The 18,917-nt window shown below is 48.5% G+C and overlaps 7 protein-coding genes across 7 annotated transcripts; 5 read left to right on the top strand and 2 right to left on the bottom strand.

Moving 5' to 3' along the window:
- Nucleotides 1-52: 52 nt before the first annotated feature.
- K444DRAFT_650414 (multicopper oxidase) lies at nt 53-2,518 on the top strand (the record flags this gene model as incomplete). Its single annotated transcript, XM_024885633.1, has 2 exons — nt 53-71; nt 392-2,518. 2 exons carry the CDS (start codon nt 53-55, stop codon nt 2,269-2,271), a joined length of 1,899 nt encoding a protein of 632 aa, XP_024741580.1. The 3' UTR covers nt 2,272-2,518.
- Nucleotides 2,519-4,049: 1,531 nt separating this feature from the next.
- K444DRAFT_608370 (uncharacterized protein) lies at nt 4,050-6,249 on the top strand. The gene is made up of 2 exons (XM_024879372.1): nt 4,050-4,268; nt 4,319-6,249. The coding sequence occupies exons 1-2, from the start codon at nt 4,064-4,066 to the stop codon at nt 5,992-5,994; spliced, it is 1,881 nt and encodes a 626-aa protein (XP_024741579.1). The 5' UTR covers nt 4,050-4,063; the 3' UTR covers nt 5,995-6,249.
- A 260-nt stretch (nt 6,250-6,509) lies between these two features.
- K444DRAFT_608369 (uncharacterized protein) lies at nt 6,510-7,890 on the top strand. Its single transcript, XM_024879371.1, has 2 exons — nt 6,510-6,931; nt 7,152-7,890. The coding sequence occupies exons 1-2, from the start codon at nt 6,857-6,859 to the stop codon at nt 7,470-7,472; spliced, it is 396 nt and encodes a 131-aa protein (XP_024741578.1). The 5' UTR covers nt 6,510-6,856; the 3' UTR covers nt 7,473-7,890.
- Nucleotides 7,891-9,361: 1,471 nt separating this feature from the next.
- On the top strand, nt 9,362-11,017 carry K444DRAFT_625337 (uncharacterized protein; the record flags this gene model as incomplete). The annotated part of the gene is made up of 6 exons (XM_024882516.1): nt 9,362-9,481; nt 9,574-9,819; nt 9,927-10,157; nt 10,478-10,708; nt 10,766-10,874; nt 10,935-11,017. 6 exons carry the CDS (start codon nt 9,362-9,364, stop codon nt 11,015-11,017), a joined length of 1,020 nt encoding a protein of 339 aa, XP_024741577.1.
- A 1,702-nt stretch (nt 11,018-12,719) lies between these two features.
- K444DRAFT_650412 (alpha/beta-hydrolase) lies at nt 12,720-13,962 on the top strand (the record flags this gene model as incomplete). Its single annotated transcript, XM_024885632.1, has 2 exons — nt 12,720-12,753; nt 13,076-13,962. The coding sequence occupies 2 exons, from the start codon at nt 12,720-12,722 to the stop codon at nt 13,960-13,962; spliced, it is 921 nt and encodes a 306-aa protein (XP_024741576.1).
- Nucleotides 13,963-14,089: 127 nt separating this feature from the next.
- K444DRAFT_203955 (uncharacterized protein) lies at nt 14,090-15,260 on the bottom strand. The gene has a single exon (XM_024871021.1). The coding sequence runs from the start codon at nt 14,976-14,978 to the stop codon at nt 14,217-14,219; it is 762 nt and encodes a 253-aa protein (XP_024741575.1). The 5' UTR covers nt 14,979-15,260; the 3' UTR covers nt 14,090-14,216.
- Nucleotides 15,261-16,498: 1,238 nt separating this feature from the next.
- Nucleotides 16,499-18,590, bottom strand: K444DRAFT_608366 (Rox3-domain-containing protein). The gene is made up of 3 exons (XM_024879370.1): nt 17,817-18,590; nt 17,058-17,692; nt 16,499-17,009 (listed from the first exon to the last, which is right to left on the bottom strand). Exons 1-3 carry the CDS (start codon nt 18,151-18,153, stop codon nt 16,935-16,937), a joined length of 1,047 nt encoding a protein of 348 aa, XP_024741574.1. The 5' UTR covers nt 18,154-18,590; the 3' UTR covers nt 16,499-16,934.
- Nucleotides 18,591-18,917: the final 327 nt, after the last annotated feature.

Raw genomic sequence — 18,917 nt, 5'->3', positions numbered from 1 at the left:
TTCAGGCCGTTGAAAGAACTTTTCTTCGTTATCTGATCATCCGATTGCTGCCATGTGGAGGCTTGGGCTCTGTTAGTGGTACCATGGGACGGATCATAGGCGGGCTCGGGTACCGTGGGAAAGCGCATTCCTCCACACACCCGTCATGCTGGCACGGCAGGAAATAACGCTGTTTCCTTGAAGAGAAACGTCCCCGGTGCCATCTTCACGGCCAACTCGTGCTCGCAATTCACGGGGTCCAAATATCTTCTGCGGAGCAGAACTCTCTTCAGAGGCCGCATCCGCATTCGTTGCTGGTATTCTGCTGCTATCAAGACGATCTTCAACCCCACCATCCTCTGTTTTATGCCCCTCAACAATTCACACAAAATGGCAATACTCCCTCATGCAGCCCTATTGGCAGCTATGGTGTTGCTATTTTTCGGCTATTCTACAGCAAAGACAGTCACATATGACTTCAACGTCACCTGGGTTACCGCCAACCCTGATGGATTGACAGAGAGAAAAGTCATAGGTGTGAATAATCAGTGGCCACTACCAATAATAGAGGTCGAGAAGGGGGATCAATTGGTTGTTAACATGCACAATGGGCTCGGAGACAAGAACGCTTCAATCCATTTCCACGGGATGTATCAAAACGGTACGAACGAAATGGACGGCCCCATCATGGTGACCCAATGTCCGATTCCTCCTGGAGCAGATTTCGTCTACAACTTTACTGTCAATCAAAACGGAACTTACTGGTATCATTGCCATGCCGACTATTGTTACCCCGATGGATATCGACAAGCTTTGATCGTTCACGACACTGAGTCCTACTTCTATGATCAATACGAGGAGGAATTTACGGTGACTATGAGCGACTGGTACCATGAATTAGTCGAGGGAATCGCTCCAGACTTTTTGTCAGTGTACAACCCAACTGGAGCCGAGCCAATCCCGCAAGCTTTCCTGTTCAACGACACTCTCAACTCAAATATCATGGTCAAGCCAAATACAACGTATCTCATCAGGCTGATCAACATTGGCGCCTTTGTTGCTCAGTACTTCTACATCGAAGACCACACTTTCACAATTGTCGAGATCGATGGGATATATACAGAACCAACTGAAGCGGATACTCTCTACCTTGCCATCGCCCAGCGTTATGCTATTCTTCTGACAACCAAGAACACGACGGACAAGAATTATCCCATTGTCACTGTTGCGGATTCCGCTCTTCTCGACGGCATTCCGTCAGACCTGAAGCTCAACCAAACCAATTGGCTGCAATACAATGCCGATGCGGACCATCCTCAAGCGGTAATGACCGTCGACGATGCCACACAGCTCAATCCTTTTGACGACATCACTCTGATCCCACACGACCGGATGCCGCTCCTACCAGAACCAGACTACACCCTCGAGCTGAGCGTTAATATGGAGAACCTTGGCAACGGTGCTGGCTACGCACTCCTCAACAATATCTCTTACACCGCCGCCAAGGTCCCCACCATCTTCTCCGTCATGTCCTCCGGCGACCTCTCCACCAACTCTCTCGTCTACGGCGAGTTCACCCACCCCCTCGTTCTCGAGCACAACGACGTTGTGCAAGTAATTCTCAATAACAACGACGGCGGTTCGCACCCCTTCCACTTGCACGGCCATGCATTCCAAGTCATCGACCGCGCACCCGCTTACGGCGCCACATTCTACGACTATGCAGACGGCGACCCAGTACCTTATGATGAGGCAAACCACACCGCGTTCCCGCAATACCCTGCTCGAAGAGATACGTTTGTATTGCCCCCACAAGGATATTTTGTCATTCGTTTCGTGGCAGATAATCCGGGTGTCTGGATGTTCCACTGCCACATCGACTGGCATCTCTCGCAAGGTCTCGGCCTGCTCTTCATCGAAGCACCAACGCAAATGCAAGAGCGGCTCAACATCCCTCAGAACCACTACGATGTTTGTAAAGCTGGCGGAATCCCAACTGAAGGTAACGCTGCCGCGAATACAGAGGATTATCTGGATTTGAAGGGCCAGAATAAACAAGTGGGGTGGCTGCCTGCAGGCTTCACGGCGAGAGGTATTGTTGCATTAGTGTTCAGCTGTGTTTCAGCTGTGGTGGGGATTATATTTTTGGTTGTGTATGGGTTGAGTGATTTGAAGTTTAAGGGGGAGGGGGCTGATGGTGCTGCGGAGACGAGTGAGGTTGCAGGAAAGGGTGCTGGGAAGACTACGGTCGCCGAGGCGTCGAGGGAAAGCTCGAATGAGGAGATAAAGTGATAATTTGGACTGTTATGGAAGAACTTGTGATGTACTCCAGAAGTTAGCACTCAGCAGCGAGAGGCCGAAATTATTTGCATGTATACAAATCTCCTTTTCAGAGAGAGGTCATATTGTCGGCATCTTGAGGTCAAAGCTTATTCGTCAATACTTTGAATATTCTAAGATTGTTGTTAAGGTTCTTTATTTGGTGACATTTCAGTATTGAGACTAGTTATCTTCTGAAGATTGGTGGTAGACTCTGTAGACCACAATTCATTAACCTCACCACTTCCCTCTCCCTATCTAAACATTGTCTACAAATAACCTGTCGCTTTGTAAACACATTAGTAACCTCGTGCTTTAAAGGTGGACTCTCGAGTACCGCTCTTTCAGTGCATTCTTTGAAATTACGGGATTTTGGCAGCTTGCAGATCTTGCAGATATCATGGATGCGTTGGCACATCATGAATGAGGACTCGGTAGCTTGGGGGATTTAACAAGGCTATAGAGATGCGGGAATATAGGCATGGAAGAAAGAACCCGTTACTCGAAATATACATGGAAGCAGAAACAAAGAACAGCATTTAGAAATACTTTTCAATTGTTCTATGTAGTGAATAAACTTATTAGGAAAAGACAAAGGAGGTCTGGGACAGCACTATGTTGAGGAATTACAATGGCTATTGATGACATACTCATAGTGCATAATTAGACAGTGGCAAAAGGTTTTGGGAGAATATCGCGTACGGACTTGGTACTAGCAGATTATCCAATATGAGAATGCTCTGCTGTGTGGAAGTGACGACGATTGAAATACTCCACGCAGAACCTGTTCCGGATCCCAAAATGTGGCTTGACGCCAATTCCAGGCTCCAACGATGTGAATTTCCTCCAATAAAAACTCGAGAATAGCCATAAGATGCATTGCCATGCCACTAGGGCATGTAGCTATCAGCAGCCCCTGTGCTATTTGTTAATGATTGCAAGGGCGAACTCTACGATAGACTTACCACAGTAACTTCTTCTTGAACATACTTCCCTACTTAGCCTTCTTTGTCGTCTTAGTCTCCAATTTCTCTCCCTCAGTAGCCTCCCTCTTAGCAGCCGCACCTTTTATGGCGCAGTCCAGGTAAGGAATATCACCGTTGAGCAATTTAGGAGACTCCGTCTCCTTCCCACTACAGATCTTGGTCTGTTCGTCGAAGTATGGACACTTTATCAGCTTGTATAGACCAGTACGTGCAGTGCAATCGATATGATTGCACACTGCCCATGTTCGCAGACACATTGTGTAAGTTTCTCGAGGTAGAGTCGCTTGTTGCGGGTTGGAGATCTCGCTCTGTGGGGATTGAGGTTTGGGGGTCGTGGATGATAGCTTGTGTTTTGGAGGAAGGAGAATGTTCGGTTTGTGTTTCTTTAAGGTACAACTTGGGTATGTTCTTCGAAAGTAAGATTTTGCTTTCAGGAAGGCGAACAAAGAGTTCGACAAAGAAATAAAATGACTTTGGCCCAGGTGATTCACCGAGGCTGCACACATGCCTCATTTGTAGGCTAAATTGTTGAACATAGCAATTGAAATCGTCATTCACTCTGGTGGTGCACTCTTTGGTATTTTCGATGTACTTTGTATCAAAATAGAAAATTTATTCCACCTGATGCAAATCGTGTGAAAATAGGGGGGCAAATCAGTAAGCGAGGGGCTCGGGTGTGGTTTTTCCGAGCCGAGCCGCTAAGATAACGAGAAATTTTTCGATATCGAGGTACTCCGGACTTTTCTACGAGACATACCAACTTCGCATCATCAACCACAATGGCGAAGAAGAGAAAGGCCTCGGGCCGCCCTGCTGCGTCAGGTGAAGAGAAAGGTTGGGGTCAATCCAAGGGTGGGAAGATGGGGCCGATTACCACCTACGAAGATGTCGCCGATTCTGAGGACGAATTTCACATCAATCGTGACAAGGTGATGCTGGATGCTGGACCAGATGCGAAGAGGAGGAAGAAATGGCAAGAACAAGGCATGTTTTGCCTTTTTGCAAGTAGTCATTCCCTACTAATAAACCTCAAGACGCCCTCCTCGAACCCTCCGACGAAGAAGTCTTAGGCTACTCCGAGAGCGAGGACGACGGGGACGAAGAACAAAACGAAGCGCCTCCCCGAAACCGTAATGTTGCAGAATCATCCGAAGACGAGGTTGCCGAGGAAGAAGACGAAGATGCTGAAGGATGGGGAACGTCGAAGAAGGACTACTACAACAATGATCAAGTCGAGACGGAGGCAGATGCTCTCGAAGAAGAGGCTGAGGCAAAGCGATTGCAGCAGAAGAAACTACAAAAGATGTCAGAGGCAGACTTTGGATTCGATGAGAGCGATTGGCTCGACGCTGGGAACGACGAAGAAGGCGGTGATGTGGTGACCGAGGTCCTAAAGGACGTTGAGATTACACCAGATATGACACCAGAGGAACGATTGAGAATCCTGCAGACACGATATCCCGAGTTCGAATTTCTCGCAAACGAATTTCTACAATTACAACCGGTTCTACAAGATCTGCAAAAACAAGTTGAGACCGAGGCAATGTCGAAGGCATCAGGTCCTTCGCACACGGTTGTTAAATGCAGAGCCCTGGTGGCTTATATGGCGGCTTTGACTATGTACTTCGCTCTCCTCACATCTCCCGCGAAGGGTGGGAAGACTGAAGGGCGTTCTCTTGATCCTGCAGAACTACGAGATCACGCGGTCATGGATAGTCTGCTTCAGTGCCGAGAACTGTGGTCCAAGGTCAAATCATTGAAAGCACCTGCGCCGGTCCAAATCAAGTCAGAGGATGGGTCTATGGAAGAAATTGAAACAACCGCGGCAAATAGTTTCCCCAACGAATCCATCGATGTGCCAGTGTTGAAGAAGAGCAAGAAAGAGCGGGCCCAAGCCAAAGCAGCCAAACAAGCTCATGCTCTGCGGGAGAAACAGATCGCGGAAGCTGAAGAAGAATTGGCTGATTTGTCAAGCTTGATCCCCAAATTGCGAAAGGCGCCCAGCGAGGCAAAAGTGGTCGCTGTTGCTGAGGATGATTCTGACTTCGGCGAAGAGGAGAGCATGGATGCCAAATCGGCTGCCGAGAAAGCCCAAAAGAGGAAGAGTCTACGATTCTACACTTCTCAGATCGTGCAGAAGGCTAACAAGCGGGCTGGTGCTGGGAGGGACGCTGGTGGTGATGCGGATCTGCCTCACCGAGAACGATTGCGCGACCGTCAGGCGAGACTAAATGCAGAGGCTGAGAATCGAGGGAAGAAGTTGGATGAGTATGGCCGAGGCGGGGCCGCTCTTGGTGGAGATAGCGATAACGGTGAAGACGGTGTTGCGGAGCAGATGAGAGACGAAGGAGACGAATACTACGATATGGTTGCCAAGACCTCAAAGAAGAAGAAACAAGACAATACGGAGCGAATTGAAGCAATCAAGAAAGCCAAGGCTGAAGGAGCTATGGTCCGCATCGTCGAGGGTGAAGTTGACGAAGACGGCAAGCGTGCTATTGGCTATGTGATTGAGAAGAACAAGGGCTTGGCACCCAAGCGGAAGAAGGACGTGAGAAATCCCAGAGTGAAGAAGAGGAAGAAGTTTGAGGAGAAGAAAAAGAAGTTGGCTAGCACGAGGGCCGTGTACAAGGGCGGGGAGGAGAGGGGTGGGTATGGAGGCGAGAAGACTGGTATCAAGTCTGGTCTTGTCAAGAGTATCAAGCTTTGATGGATGCATGGACCTTGTATGGTTTGAATCGGAATACAATAAGCTTTTTGACGATGGTCATTTGCTTAGTGGAAACGACATTGCGAAGTTCGACTCTGCTGCGTCTGATCCCAGCATAAAATTTCGAACAGACCTGCGCCAATTTGACTTCTGATTTCCTTTGTCCTATCTCTCCGCTTCAGTATATTGTGTTCCCTGGCATAACAAGTTACAGACATATCTTTTCTACATTTTTCCATCCCACCTGTAAAAAGTGGTGCCGCCAGGTGGGGTCAGGATCTCCTGATGACTTTCCGTGTACCTGCAGACTTCGGGTTACGCCCACAAGGAGATCTGCGCATGCCAATGCCACGGTATCTGGGGCTGGCAATTTCGCGGTCTTCTGGTATTTGATTAGGAGTTGAGCATGTAATTCGTTTTTTCGATTGGGGATAGAGCCGCAGCTTGACCCAAGGCTCGACGTCGAAGCAGACCCGAGTCCTTCCCAACCTTACGGGATTGCCACACAAACACAACATGGATCGATGCATTTGAAATCCACTGCTTACTTTCTTCCAAAAAAACTGTGTTTTGGAACCGATCCTCCAGGCCATGGACAGGTGAATAGGCTACGGGTCTAGCCTTGCGAGATTGTAGACGAACGCGAACAGCTGTTGTTCCCATCACCACGAGATGCCCTGTATTGTAAGACATATTGATACACTTCCACCTCGGTCTAGTGGGAACTTTACCCTCGTAAGGTTTTCCCGGGAAAATGTATTACCATGTGGGCCGAGCAATACGGACAAGGATTCCCCAAACTATAGCCGCTTCGGACCCGCACCGGTACCTGCTGTATGGAGGGTGACTACACCTTCAAGCCATGGGAGAGATTTTGATCGATTATTCAAATTTCTCCTCCTGGAGGTGGATCTTGGAAGATTGCGAAAATCTACAGGTATGAGCCTTCGAACACTGATTTCTCTTGTCAGATGTCCTACGGGCTCTTGAACATCGGAGCTATCTATTTTCCTAAAGTTCCAGGAAGATCCGAAACATTGAAATTCTGCTTTTTGTAACTATATGCTCCGGCGATATACTGGACACTCAACTTCTATCCACTCCAACTCTACTCAGACACGGAGGATCAAGACATGCTAACACTCGGAATTGCTCAGACCCTAAGAAACAAATTCCGCGACCAAATTCGACATGGAGGGTCGTTGCCATATGAATACGATGTGGCTCTTCAGTCATTGGAAATGGTTCTTTCTCAACAAATTCAAAATGCGGAAAAGATCTTACAAGACAGCTTTCCTCAACGTTCCGGATTTCGAGATCTTTATGAATTCAACTACAGCGGAATTAGTGGAAAGGACGTCAGGTGGAGGCTGAGGCATGGAAAACGAATGGACGCTTTCTGGGACGGTATTTTTTCGAATCTGAGCCATTGTACTGGGCAATCAGCAATCTGGTCGAACCGCCAAAAGACAGGATAAAGTTTGATGTCAGCATGGTCATCGCATTTCTAGATGAACATCTTGCCATCTGCTCCAAATAGGAACGAGCGCGAATGGATGAGCAACTTTACGAGCAACTTTCCAATTATGCTGCTCTTGATGAGGTCTGTCCAAGCACTTTCGCTGAAGTCATTGTCATGACTCACCCCGGAACAATCTAGATTGACTCTTTAAGAAGATGCGGTATGCGACTCGCCTCCATCGACCAGGCTCGGGTCCCAAATCGAGTACTCATGAGTTGATTAGAATTAGCAATTCGAGACAATTCCGATTTCTACGGAATCCAGAAAGCGAAGCACTCATGCTCAAGCAACTGGAGGAGAATGGTGCTCTTATTGAACCCCTTATCAACTCCCTTTCTGCCGATGATGGACCCGGACAAGGAGGAAGAAAACGGACACGCTGTGTCTGAGACGATTCGATACCATTCAAGATGCCATGGATGCGTTTTGGTCGAAGGTGAGAAATGTCAATATCAGGGGCATGAAACTCCACAAAGTCGCCAAAGAAGATATGGACACCGCTTTATATTACATATTAGCGAGATCAAAGCCAGGTGTGGTTAAGGCATTTGCTTCAGAGCTGAAGAAAATTGTGGACGATATCGAAAAGTCGTGGAGCGTTCCAGCTCGTGGATTGACAGAAGGAGATTCTGGACAATGGAACTCAATTCCTCAACCAGCAAATCAAGTCGCTGAACAACGCAAGAAAGCCAAGAGACGTCCTGAACAACACGAAACTATCTCGCTACCCCAGCTCGAAAATCTTGAGATCAAAGGCGAGAAAGCACCTCCACGGAAAGCTATCAAGCAACAGAATTACACAATTCTGAACGGAATGTTTAATTCGAGTCCTGATTAACTACTAAGATTGTTGATTGGGACGCTTTCGTCACAGCAATGGCAGATGCGGGCTTTGCTGCAAGGCAGAGCAGTGGTTCAGCAGTCATTTTTGAACCTGATGATTGGGAAAGGGGGTGGCCTGGCAAAATCGTGTTTCACAAACCTCATCCTGTTGCTAAAATTGACTCTATTATGTTGAGATCGATGGGTAAACGGATGGAGAAGTGGTTTGGGTGGGATGCGGAGACTTTTGTTGTACATTAATAAGTCAACCAAAAATCTAGTAAAGTCTACCAATGTATCAAACAGGTAGCTGTACACTGCAAGGAAGGACCTACACGGTGAGTCTGCGATACGACAGCTTCAAGTTTCCAATTGGCATTGGAATGCTGTGTAATAAGTCAAAAGAGCCTACGCGAGGAGCAGAATCCTTCCTCCTTCTCCGGATGCGAGAACACTCAAAGTTTTATTATACTTTATATCCTGCATAGGGTCCCCAGAGCGGCAGCTTGCAAGCCTCCTGTGAATTGGTTCAGATGACAAAGTAGAAAGCTATGATAACATATCCCAAGAGAAGTCTACAAGATGACAGATAACGAGGGGCAGGGGAAGAAAAACCCGCCATCGCAACTCAATAGCAATCTCAACTTCATATTTCTTTCGAGCTTGGTAGGCAACGTAAACTTTCTTGGACAAAAGTAACTCTCTTTCGCAAGACTTGAGAAGTTCTGGAAATGTTTTGCCATTGACCTTTCAATGCAATCATCACTTGAATACTCTCACCTTCGGGCAATAGGAGTCGCATCATTGCTTAGTGGTTTACTCTTATATCCACTGCTACGATGTAGGTCATTTGGCCATCGTTTTCTTGTCACCCTGTTTTCCCTTCTTTCCCTTCCGTTATCCTTCACCAACCACAAAGAGAGCCCGCCCCCATTCAATCAATCTGGTATTGATCCTCCTCTTGGTAAACTCCAGCCTTCGAACTCCTTTTGTTGATGTCGAATCCCTTTTAACTTGCTCACCATGCGCTTATTTGGCATTCTCCTCCCAGCTTTTGCTGGCTTGACTGCTCTTCTCACCTTGGCCTCAGCTAAGCCCGTCCTTACAGCTGTCAAGTCACCTCCAGCTCGGGACATTGAGATAGTCGGACCTCCTCATCCACATCAAGAGCAGTTCTGTGGCGCTCTACCTCGCTCTACATTTCTCCAGCTCTACCTGTGCTAACACCTTTTTAGCCCTTTTCCGATTGCTGCGCCTTATGGGCCTGGCCAAAACGAGACGAGGACGGAATACTGAGAGCTTATCATGCAAAGGATGAGTTAGTCGAATTCGTTAAGGTCGAGCCAGTCTCAGCAAGAGTAACTGGTACATCTGCCAAATCACTCGACTCCGAGATGATTTCAGCTGGAGACCTCGAGCTGGTTGGACCTCCTCATCTTGTCAAGCAACAGGTTTGTTGCACGCCAGGCTGCAAGTGGTGTGTGAGTAATTCTTGCCACGACATGGGCTGTTCTCTTTCCGTAGTATGTCTGACTCCCTCGCTTTTTCCTCTACCTTGGAGACTACAGAAAGGTGACTCGATTCTTAGCCATGGAACAGTTGTTGTTCCCTTGAGGTGCGGGTAGGAAAGCGAGACGAAGAGGGACTGGCCGAGGCATACAGTCAAGACGGCGAGTTAGTGACATGGGTGGGTGCGGCTCAATTCTCAGAAAGAGATGTCCAGATCGTTGGACCTTCACCTCTTGCGAAACGTCTCTGCTGCACAAGTGACTGCGAGTCCTGTGTTGGCTCTTGCGAGACGGTCGGTTGTCCGATATGGGTACGTAGATTTTGGTTTAAACTCCGCCTTGGCTTACTGTATTAGCCCTGGACCCATTGCTGCATGCCCCCAATTTTCGGAAAGTGAGACGACACTACACAAGCCGGCAATCAGAAAAGACAATTGCGGGAATCTATTGAGGAGAACCAAATCTTAGATAGAGACGTGGAGATGGTTGGGCCTCCCCACCCTGTTAAAGAAGAGCACTGTTGCACCGCTGGCTGCGGTTCCTGTCTCTCCGAGTCTTGCCGCTTCATTGGTTGTCAATTGCCATGGGTATTTTGAGCTCACTCAAACACAACAGAGACTAATTCGTCTAGCCGTGGACCAATTGTTGTGCCTTGTGGGTCTGGCCACGAAAGCGGGATGGAACTGATCAAGCTTTTAACACGAAAGGCGAGTTGGTCCAGTTTGTTGATACTTTCGAGCCGCTTTCAAACAGAGATGTCGACTGGGCTGGGCCTCCTCCCCCTCATGTGGAACAGTTTTGCTGCTCAATTGGTTGCAGGACTTGTGGCGATGCTCATTGCGAGGATACCAGAGTGTATTCCGTAAGCGAGATTTCTTCTTCATCTCTACAACTCCCGGCATACTGACATTATTATCAGCCATTCAGCAGTTGTTGCACCCTCGAATTCACTCGGAAAGGTACAATACTGTTGCACAATTGGTTGTCGCCAATGCAGCAGCCAGGAATGTCCGGATGTGGAATGTGCCGTAAGTGGATCTCTTGGCCTCTCCTTGTTTTGAACTTTACGTATACTGATCTTTTCCCAGCCTTGGATGAGATGGTGTGCCCTATGGGTCTGGCCACGGAAGCGAGACGAGCGAAAGGTAGACAGAACATCCCAGGCTTATAATGACAAGGGCGAAATGGTTCAGTTTGTTGACGTGATCGAGCCAAGCTCTATCTGAGGGGAAGAGGAAACAAAGCTGGTCTAGACCAAGCTCACCACACTCAGAATGGGTACTGGTCTGAGATTTTCAGGAGAGTTTGGGAATAAGTGGATGCAGTGTGGCAGAACTGGAGGTTGTATCTCGGCTACCACCCAACTTGGAAAGTGGTAACTATCTGGAGATCGGTAGCTGGCGTTAGGGGGTTGATTTCGTATGACTGAGGCAATGGCTTTGGCGGTAGATTTAGATAGCAAGTCTTTGGGAAGGTAAAGGATGAGGAAGCGCAAATCAACTAACAGATATCAACCAACTTTCTAAAAATTGGAAGTTGGAGTTGTGAGAACATCTCAAGAAAGCTCGTGACTGCATCATTTGGATTGGCATTCTTTCCAAGCTTGATTCACACGGTAATTCAGTAACGTAGGCTTTGGCGCCTTGTTATTTTTCAACACAACGACTCTTTGTACTCTTGATTTTAAAGCTTCTAGATATTGAGTCTGAGTCTCCACAGCCCTAAATCTTAGTCTGAGCTTGAAAGATTTCGTACATATGGAGGTAGAGCTAGTCGCTCCTCTCTCCCTTGCCCATCATGTTGCCTATGATCAACTAGTGCGCGGTGACCTAGCCCAGCGTGTGCCTGTTCCTCACGTGGATGGAACCCGCTAAGAATGTTTGTCCTAATAGCCTCGAGGCTATCAAGCACAAAGTCTCCAACATGTATTGTCCGTTTGACATCCTTATTGCCCTTGCCTTCGGGTGTCTCCATGCCTCAAAAATCCCTGGGTCTCCCTCACCGTCAATTCCATGTTGTTTACAATCATGCCCAAATTCCAACGTGTTTCTCGATCGCTTGTGTTTTGTCGGAATGTCACGGAAGTGTACCTTGAAGCCCACTCGGAGATCGACGTGGTTCCTTCGGTTGTTGGGAGACGGCTGATGAAATCTAGAACGGCAGCCTCACTCAGGGCTTTCTGAGGATGGTGAAAGAAGTTGCTAGAAGGCACTGTTGCGAGGCAACCAAACAAATCAAAAAAGAACATAAGTTGTGCGGGTTAGGTCTCTAATCGAATTTCTCGGTTGTCTATTTCCAGATTTGGATTCAAGAGTATGGTGTGTGGAGCTGGCTCTTGCTGAGGACTCGGCTGCGTTCTAGGCTGCCTGTTGGTTTTGTCTTGATATGTCGATGGGAGAATGCTCTCGCTCTGAGGTTGGTCTCTTGTTATTTGGGATTTGGTTAGATGGTTGTCTGCAGGGGACGACAAACCATAGATGTGTAGACCTTCAGACCTATATATTTTAATATTTTGCTGTGAATAAAAAGTATATAGTCACGTATGATAGCTTTCATATCAAGTCTAGACTTTTGGCTTTAATGTGATTTGTATTCCAGCAGCACCGAGAAAGGAAGTCATCCCATTCAATGCTTACCGTTAATATTTGCCCAACTCGTTGCACGTCAACCACGAACACTTCAAAGCTGCAGCTGCACCTCTATATAAAAACGATTCCACACAATTCAGTATGGAGAGTCGGTAATATTCAATTAGTTCGTGTACATAATCTCCCTTTTAGATAGGCTCGTTTTTCGAAGTTCCTGAAGTTCCGCTTGAGCCCGGAGCCAAGCGAGCACAACCCCTCTTTCCAAACGGAGCAACTAAACGAAATATGGCATCATACAGAGATGTAAGAGACGGGGAAAGTTAATCGCCGAATTTCCGTGATGATTGAGCACGATTTGTAAAGAATATTTAAGGTTGTACGGTCAATTTGTATTGGTAATCTAGTCACGGAGGGAAGTCAGGCCGCACACACGATAAGTCTCCGAGGGCTCGGAGTAATATATCTTCGGTCATTTCGCTTTCCCACACCTCCACGAGCTGTCTATATTACTTGCACAAACCAAGAACGGCATTTCAGGATGTCTCGACTCGCACTGCGCATCAAAGCTTTTTTCTTTCGCACTGTGCAATCCATTATCGCACACCTTGACCTCTACCTATCTCATCCTCTTCCACAAAAAGTCTCTTTCACTTGCAAAATCCCTTCAACAGTCTCGTCGGTTCCTGGTTCATTTGACCTCCTCTTCTATGCCCCTTCCTCCTACAGCAAAACGCCAAGTCCCAAGAAGCATCCATTGCTCATCAACTTTCACGGCGGCGGCTTCACTATTGGTCATGCCTACGATGATGCACGATGGGCAACAGCAGTGACATCTCAGACCTCGGCCGTCTTCGCCAGCGTGGAATACCGTCTAGCACCCGAATACCCCTTTCCTATTGGCATTGAAGACTGCGTGTCCGCGGTCCTCTGGCTGTGGAAACACGCAGACGAATACAATCTCGATATTTCCAAGACGGCATTCTCAGGCTTCAGTGCTGGTGGTAATTTCGTCTATGCTGTTTCCATCCGGCTAAACCAGGAGTTGGAGCGACTAAAAAAAGAAAACAAACTCGATGGATTGAAGGAAGGAAAACTGGTTAACTTGGTGGTGTTTTATGGGAGCACGGATTATACGGAATCCCGCGCAGAAAAGGACGCTTCAAATCCGAACCTCATTCCGGTCATCCCGCCGCTCCTTCTCAAGCTGTTCGACGAGTCGTATCTTTACCTAAACCCGGATAAGACTTCACCCCTACTTAGTCCCGGTCTTGCCTCAGATCAACTCCTCAGAGACGCGTTCCCGGAGTCATTGGTAATGATAAACTGTGCCGGCGACCAGTTGTTGGCTGAAAGCGAGATTTTCAGGAAGAGACTGAAGGAATTAGGAAAGCAGGTTGACGGATATGTTGTAGAGGGTGTTGGTCATGGATGGGATAAAAGCCCCTCGTTCAAGAGAGGAAACGTGAAGAGAGACGAGGCGTACACACTTGCAGTGAAAAGTCTGGAAGGAGTGTGGACTTCAGTCTGAGTGAATAAGAGAGGTATTCCCGTAGCTTTTCCCCCTTCATCGGCGTTCCACATCTCCACGTCTAACCGAATATTCGAATATACTTCTTTAACATGCACTCCAAACGACCTCCACCAAGCATTCCCGCTCCTAGCCACACCCGCAAACTATAGCTTGCACAACTTACGCTTGCCAGAACTCTTTCCCATGCCAATGCGAACTAACAATATCCTTACCGAGTTCCTGAATAGCACTGTCCGGTAGGCCCCTACTCTTCACAGCAGCGGACGAGAACGCCCCAAAGGCTCGCGTCGCCAGGCCGCCAACCAAGAGGCCATTGATCGCCAATGGGGTAGACCACGGGTCTTTGGCAATGTGTATCCAGTTAACGCTAGATTGCCCGCGTTGGAGATTAAGGCACTCATGCGGACGATCATTGTCGAATCGAAGAGAGCACCAACCTTTTCGCCCATGCCCGGCAGCAACATCAGAAGGGCGCCCACGAAGAGCAGGATGATTTGTAGCGCTTCCCCGTCCACCTCCTTCTGTCTGATACCATCTACGCTCTTCATGGAGGCGGCAGAAGCAGCCACGCTGTCTACGCTCATCGATGTGCCGTTCACAACGTTTGCATTCTGCCATTCTCGCGAGTCGCCGTTGAATAAGTTGAACGAAGATAAGAACGCCGTATCGCTTAGCCAGTTAATTATAGCAGTATCGTCGCCCAAGTTGTTCTTGATAGCTTCTGCAGGGTCTGGTATCTTCGTGTCGCCAGAGATTTCGTAGAAGTGCTGTTTGCCATAGTTCTCGCATTCTTTGTTTACCAGCTGGGGCAAGGAGCAAATGCATGGACCATTGGAATGATCCAACTTTGATCGACACTGTACGTCTGCTCCATGAAGCCTAGCCATGCGTCCATGTCGTTGGCAAAGTAATGGATGCTGTAGCCATACCCGTCGGCAAGTGGGCCAGTGGTTAGGCGGACATCTTGGGCCAGTTTTGTTGGTGTAGACCGTGGAACCGTTATTCCTGTCCATAGGAACGCTGTAAACACAGGTAAATTACTTGGGCAAGTCCTCGCTATTGTAAAATTTCTCGATTTGGGCGGGCGCGGAGCTCTTTACCGCTTTGGCGGAAGATTTGAAGAGACCAGACAGAATAGCAGTTGGCCATCAAATCATTGTAGGTTGCGAGAGAATCGTGCAAGGCCCCGCCATTCCAGAGATGAGATATAGGTTGGCACAGTACGGAGAGATGTTGTTGTTGATAACAGCGTCGACACTTGCATACTTGTCAAAGTCGAGGCAGTCGGGGATGGGGTGCATAGTCGGGATCACGACCGGGACGGGAGAGGATGCATCAAACACAGAAATTTGAGATCACTGAAGTAGTTTTAGTCGTTTTAATCCTGATATGGGCATAGCCGAGCACTTACAGCTGGGTGACCCGTTATGGCCAAATTGTCGGAAGCTAATGTCCCATTGACGCCGTTCACAATGGAGTATCTGACGCCAATCGTGATCAAGTGCTCCAGGCACACTTTCTTGTAGTAGCGCCAGTCAGTGCTTCCTGGCAAGAGTGGCCATCGACTTCAAAAGGCGATGTATCAATTAGTCTCCTGGACCTGCAGTGCACCGCCAGCCAGCTTCCTCGCCGTCGACTTCCCCACTCACGCTTTCAACGCTCAAACCTTCAGACAATGCTTGCCTCTGCTGATCTTATTTTCTACAGCGCATCCAAATAACAAACCCCTCGGCGCACAACACCCCATTCACCAAGCACCTCAACCAAACGTAGGTGCTAGGAACCAACAAGCAAAGACAGCAGGCAGCACCTCCGAGACTTGTCCACTTCCCTCCCAGTCCAAAACACGCCCCAATCGCCACTCCTTACGCGTACATCGACAACACGCCCCCTCGCTCAAACTTCCCCCAAAAATCTTGACAAACACGCCAACACTAACTTCTAGACTCAGCAACTCTTCCCCTTCACGGTACCGTCAGACGGCGGGAGAGTTTCCCTGTTTCGCATTGCTATGTGCTGGCTCCAATTTGGGTGTAGTTGGCGCAACAGAAGACGAGAGAGTGCTTGAGGGGGGGATGGGATGTGGATATTCTGGGTACCACTCTTGAGAGTTGTTCTCCTTTCTCTTATGAGAGATGGAGTGCTGTGTTTCCATCTTATTTCGACTTGTGATGTCGTGTTGAGAAAACAAGACGGAAGTGAGGCTGGGTTTAGGTGAAGCGAAGTGAAATAGCAAGACGAAATCGAGGAGTCGGAAGGGGGCTTCGATGGAATATGGAATATTGGAATAGTAGCGGAGATTAAGTATGAAAGATGAGACGGGAATGAATGGATATAGCATTGAGATTCAATCAGGGGTTGAGGGTTGTTTCTTTGTGAAGAGGGGGTTTGGAATCAGTGAGAAGCCAGCACTTGCTGCATGGTTCGACGATAAATCATTCGACAAAAGAACAACGGAGAATCCAAAGTAAGAGGACTTGAAGATGTCATCTCAGAAACTCAAAGAGACTATGCAATCAAGTCATAAAAGAGCCTTCGTTTGTTTCACTTGGGTACTAGGGAAGGGATCACCAAGAGACATGATTCAGATACTTGAATGCTTTTTGCATTATTTTGGAGTACGTTTGCAGAGAGACCGTGAATCGCGTCCTTGCCAACTCTGCCTATCCATCCAGACCAGACTCCCGCTACAACCAGAAATGCAATCCTCGCTAGAGGCCACTGGAAAGCGTGCCATCAAACATTCACCGCTAGAGACTATCGTGGGTCTCTCAGCCAAAAGCGCTGAGCTTGGCTGGATATCCCGCCCGCTGCCATATCATCTGTGTATGCCAATCTATGAGCATTCTGTGATAAGCGGACGCGAGTATATATCGAGTGCTGTGGGCAAATGCCAGCCCCCTCGATTGCCCGAATCAACATCGTATACCATACAATGGACAGTGGAGCACGTAGTCTGCTACTGACTATCAAGCTCCAACCATGCCTGGACCGTAACTGTTTTGGCGCATCGGGGGATTTTGGAAGCTGTGACTTTGTGAAGTCTTTTTGTTGTTAGCCATGCAAGTCTGCAGGTATAGCATACTACCAACCTTCTTTGGACGCTTCCTGCTCCCGGCCCGATCTTCACCATCTGTGCCGGAATACCCAGTCTCTTGCGCATCGTCATCCACATACCCCTCACCATAACCCTCAAAGCTCGAGTCGCCATATGTCCGTTTCTTCAGGTTGCGTTTCGGACGTGGCGGGTCTGACTTGGCGGTTCGGGCGATGCTCGGATTTTGTGGGGCCCCAGCCTTGTTCCCGTTCTGCATGACTTTTGCAGATTCGGTTTGGGAAGGAGCAGAAACCAGCTCACCCAGAACTGCAGCGTTCCATGAAGTCTTCGGTATGATACCTCTCGCCATTGTGAAAGCCTTGCCCATGCTAGCCATCACGGTCTCTGGTAGACCCTTGCCAAATTCTTTTCCTCGTGTGAACTGTGCATCCCATTCCTCTTCGGGTGCAAGCATCATAGCCAGTAGTGTATCGGGCGCATCCATCTCCTTCTTGACCGAGTCAAAGGCGCCACTGACTCCATGTTCCTTGATATGATTCTTGTACGTCTTGCGCAGCTTGACCGCCTTTGATCCATCGGGGTTCGTTCGTGCAACAGACTTTGCAAGGTCTTCAAGAGAATACATAGCATATAAATCTTGTTTGAGATCTGGGAGGCGAGCAGGGTGGGCTGCGCATCAAGTCCGTGTTAACCAAATACTTCTGTAGATGATGTGCTGGGGACTCGAGTAGTACAAGACCTGGAATACAATACCAAGGGGAGAATGTAGGTCTTATGGAAGAGGGAGCCTTACGAGTTCTACAGAGAAGATATTTTTCACCGACGTCCAAATGGAGGTCGTCAATACTGGCTCTGCTATCCTCGACATGTACCTTCTTCTGATCTCGATCCCCGTTGTCTTCAACATCACGCTTACGCTTGTTAGAAACTTCCTCATGAAGAGCGTCCTGAAGCATAGCCGCCTCCAATGCGATATCTGAGTTGGAAGACATGCTGCCGTTGATGCTGTGTGCGGGTGTGGGGAGCGAGTGGGAGATGTGAGGTGAGGCTGATTGTTTTCGGGGCTGGTCGGCTGCGCTGGAGGAGGCTGTAGAAGGACTCTGGGGTGTCTGTGGGTGGTCGGAAGGCATAGCGTTCGTAGAGACGAGATTGTCAAAGATGTCGAGGGAAGGGTGATTGGGCGGACAAAGAGTCTGTCGACTGTTGTGCTCCGCGGCCAGGGGCGAAAGAACCGTGCAGGTTCGAAGAGCGATGTTTGCCAGATGCGCCGGCACCCGTCTCAAGCGATGGATAATCGAGGACCGTGTGTTCGACTCCGACTCCGACTCGCGGATCAAAAGGCAGCGTCCTCTCGATGATTCTCGATGGCCGAAGAGGGCGGAGGAAGGGTAGGTTGTTCCTAGGGCGACGGTCGCAAATCGCACCAGCACACCCACAACAGCGCTCCAGCTATATCAGATCCTGCTTCATCCACTTATCTCGGTCGATATCGGTGTCGCGATGTACTTTTTAAGGGGCCGGCGAGGGGTTCGCGATGTCGTCGGTGGTGGTGGTTGATCTGGATGAGGTTCAGTCTCTGGAGATCGGAGGCGCCGTCTTTGACGAGCCAGATAGAGCAAGGGTCGCACTAACGACACTAGGCAAGGATTCGCGAGGCGGGCACGTGACGCAATGTATAAATCTGGGCCGTGGACAAAGAAATGGAGTATCAATAAGAATTTACAAAGAGGCTAAGAAAATCGCCAATGTCTCGGCGTGAGTCTGATGTTATCAAAGAGGCTAGAATCAATAGAGCTGTGTGATGAGTCTACTCGGCCTTTCTCGTTGAGCCTCAGATTCTGTTGTGCTCTTTTTGGGTTAGCGTGATTCCGATAAAGTTCACTCCAAAAAAATC

This window comes from Hyaloscypha bicolor, assembly GCF_002865645.1.
Source record: "Hyaloscypha bicolor E unplaced genomic scaffold K444scaffold_17, whole genome shotgun sequence".
Lineage (NCBI taxonomy): Eukaryota > Fungi > Ascomycota > Leotiomycetes > Helotiales > Hyaloscyphaceae > Hyaloscypha > Hyaloscypha bicolor.
Note: the sequence above shows the minus strand (reverse complement) of the source record. Positions and strands in the feature narration are given on the sequence as shown.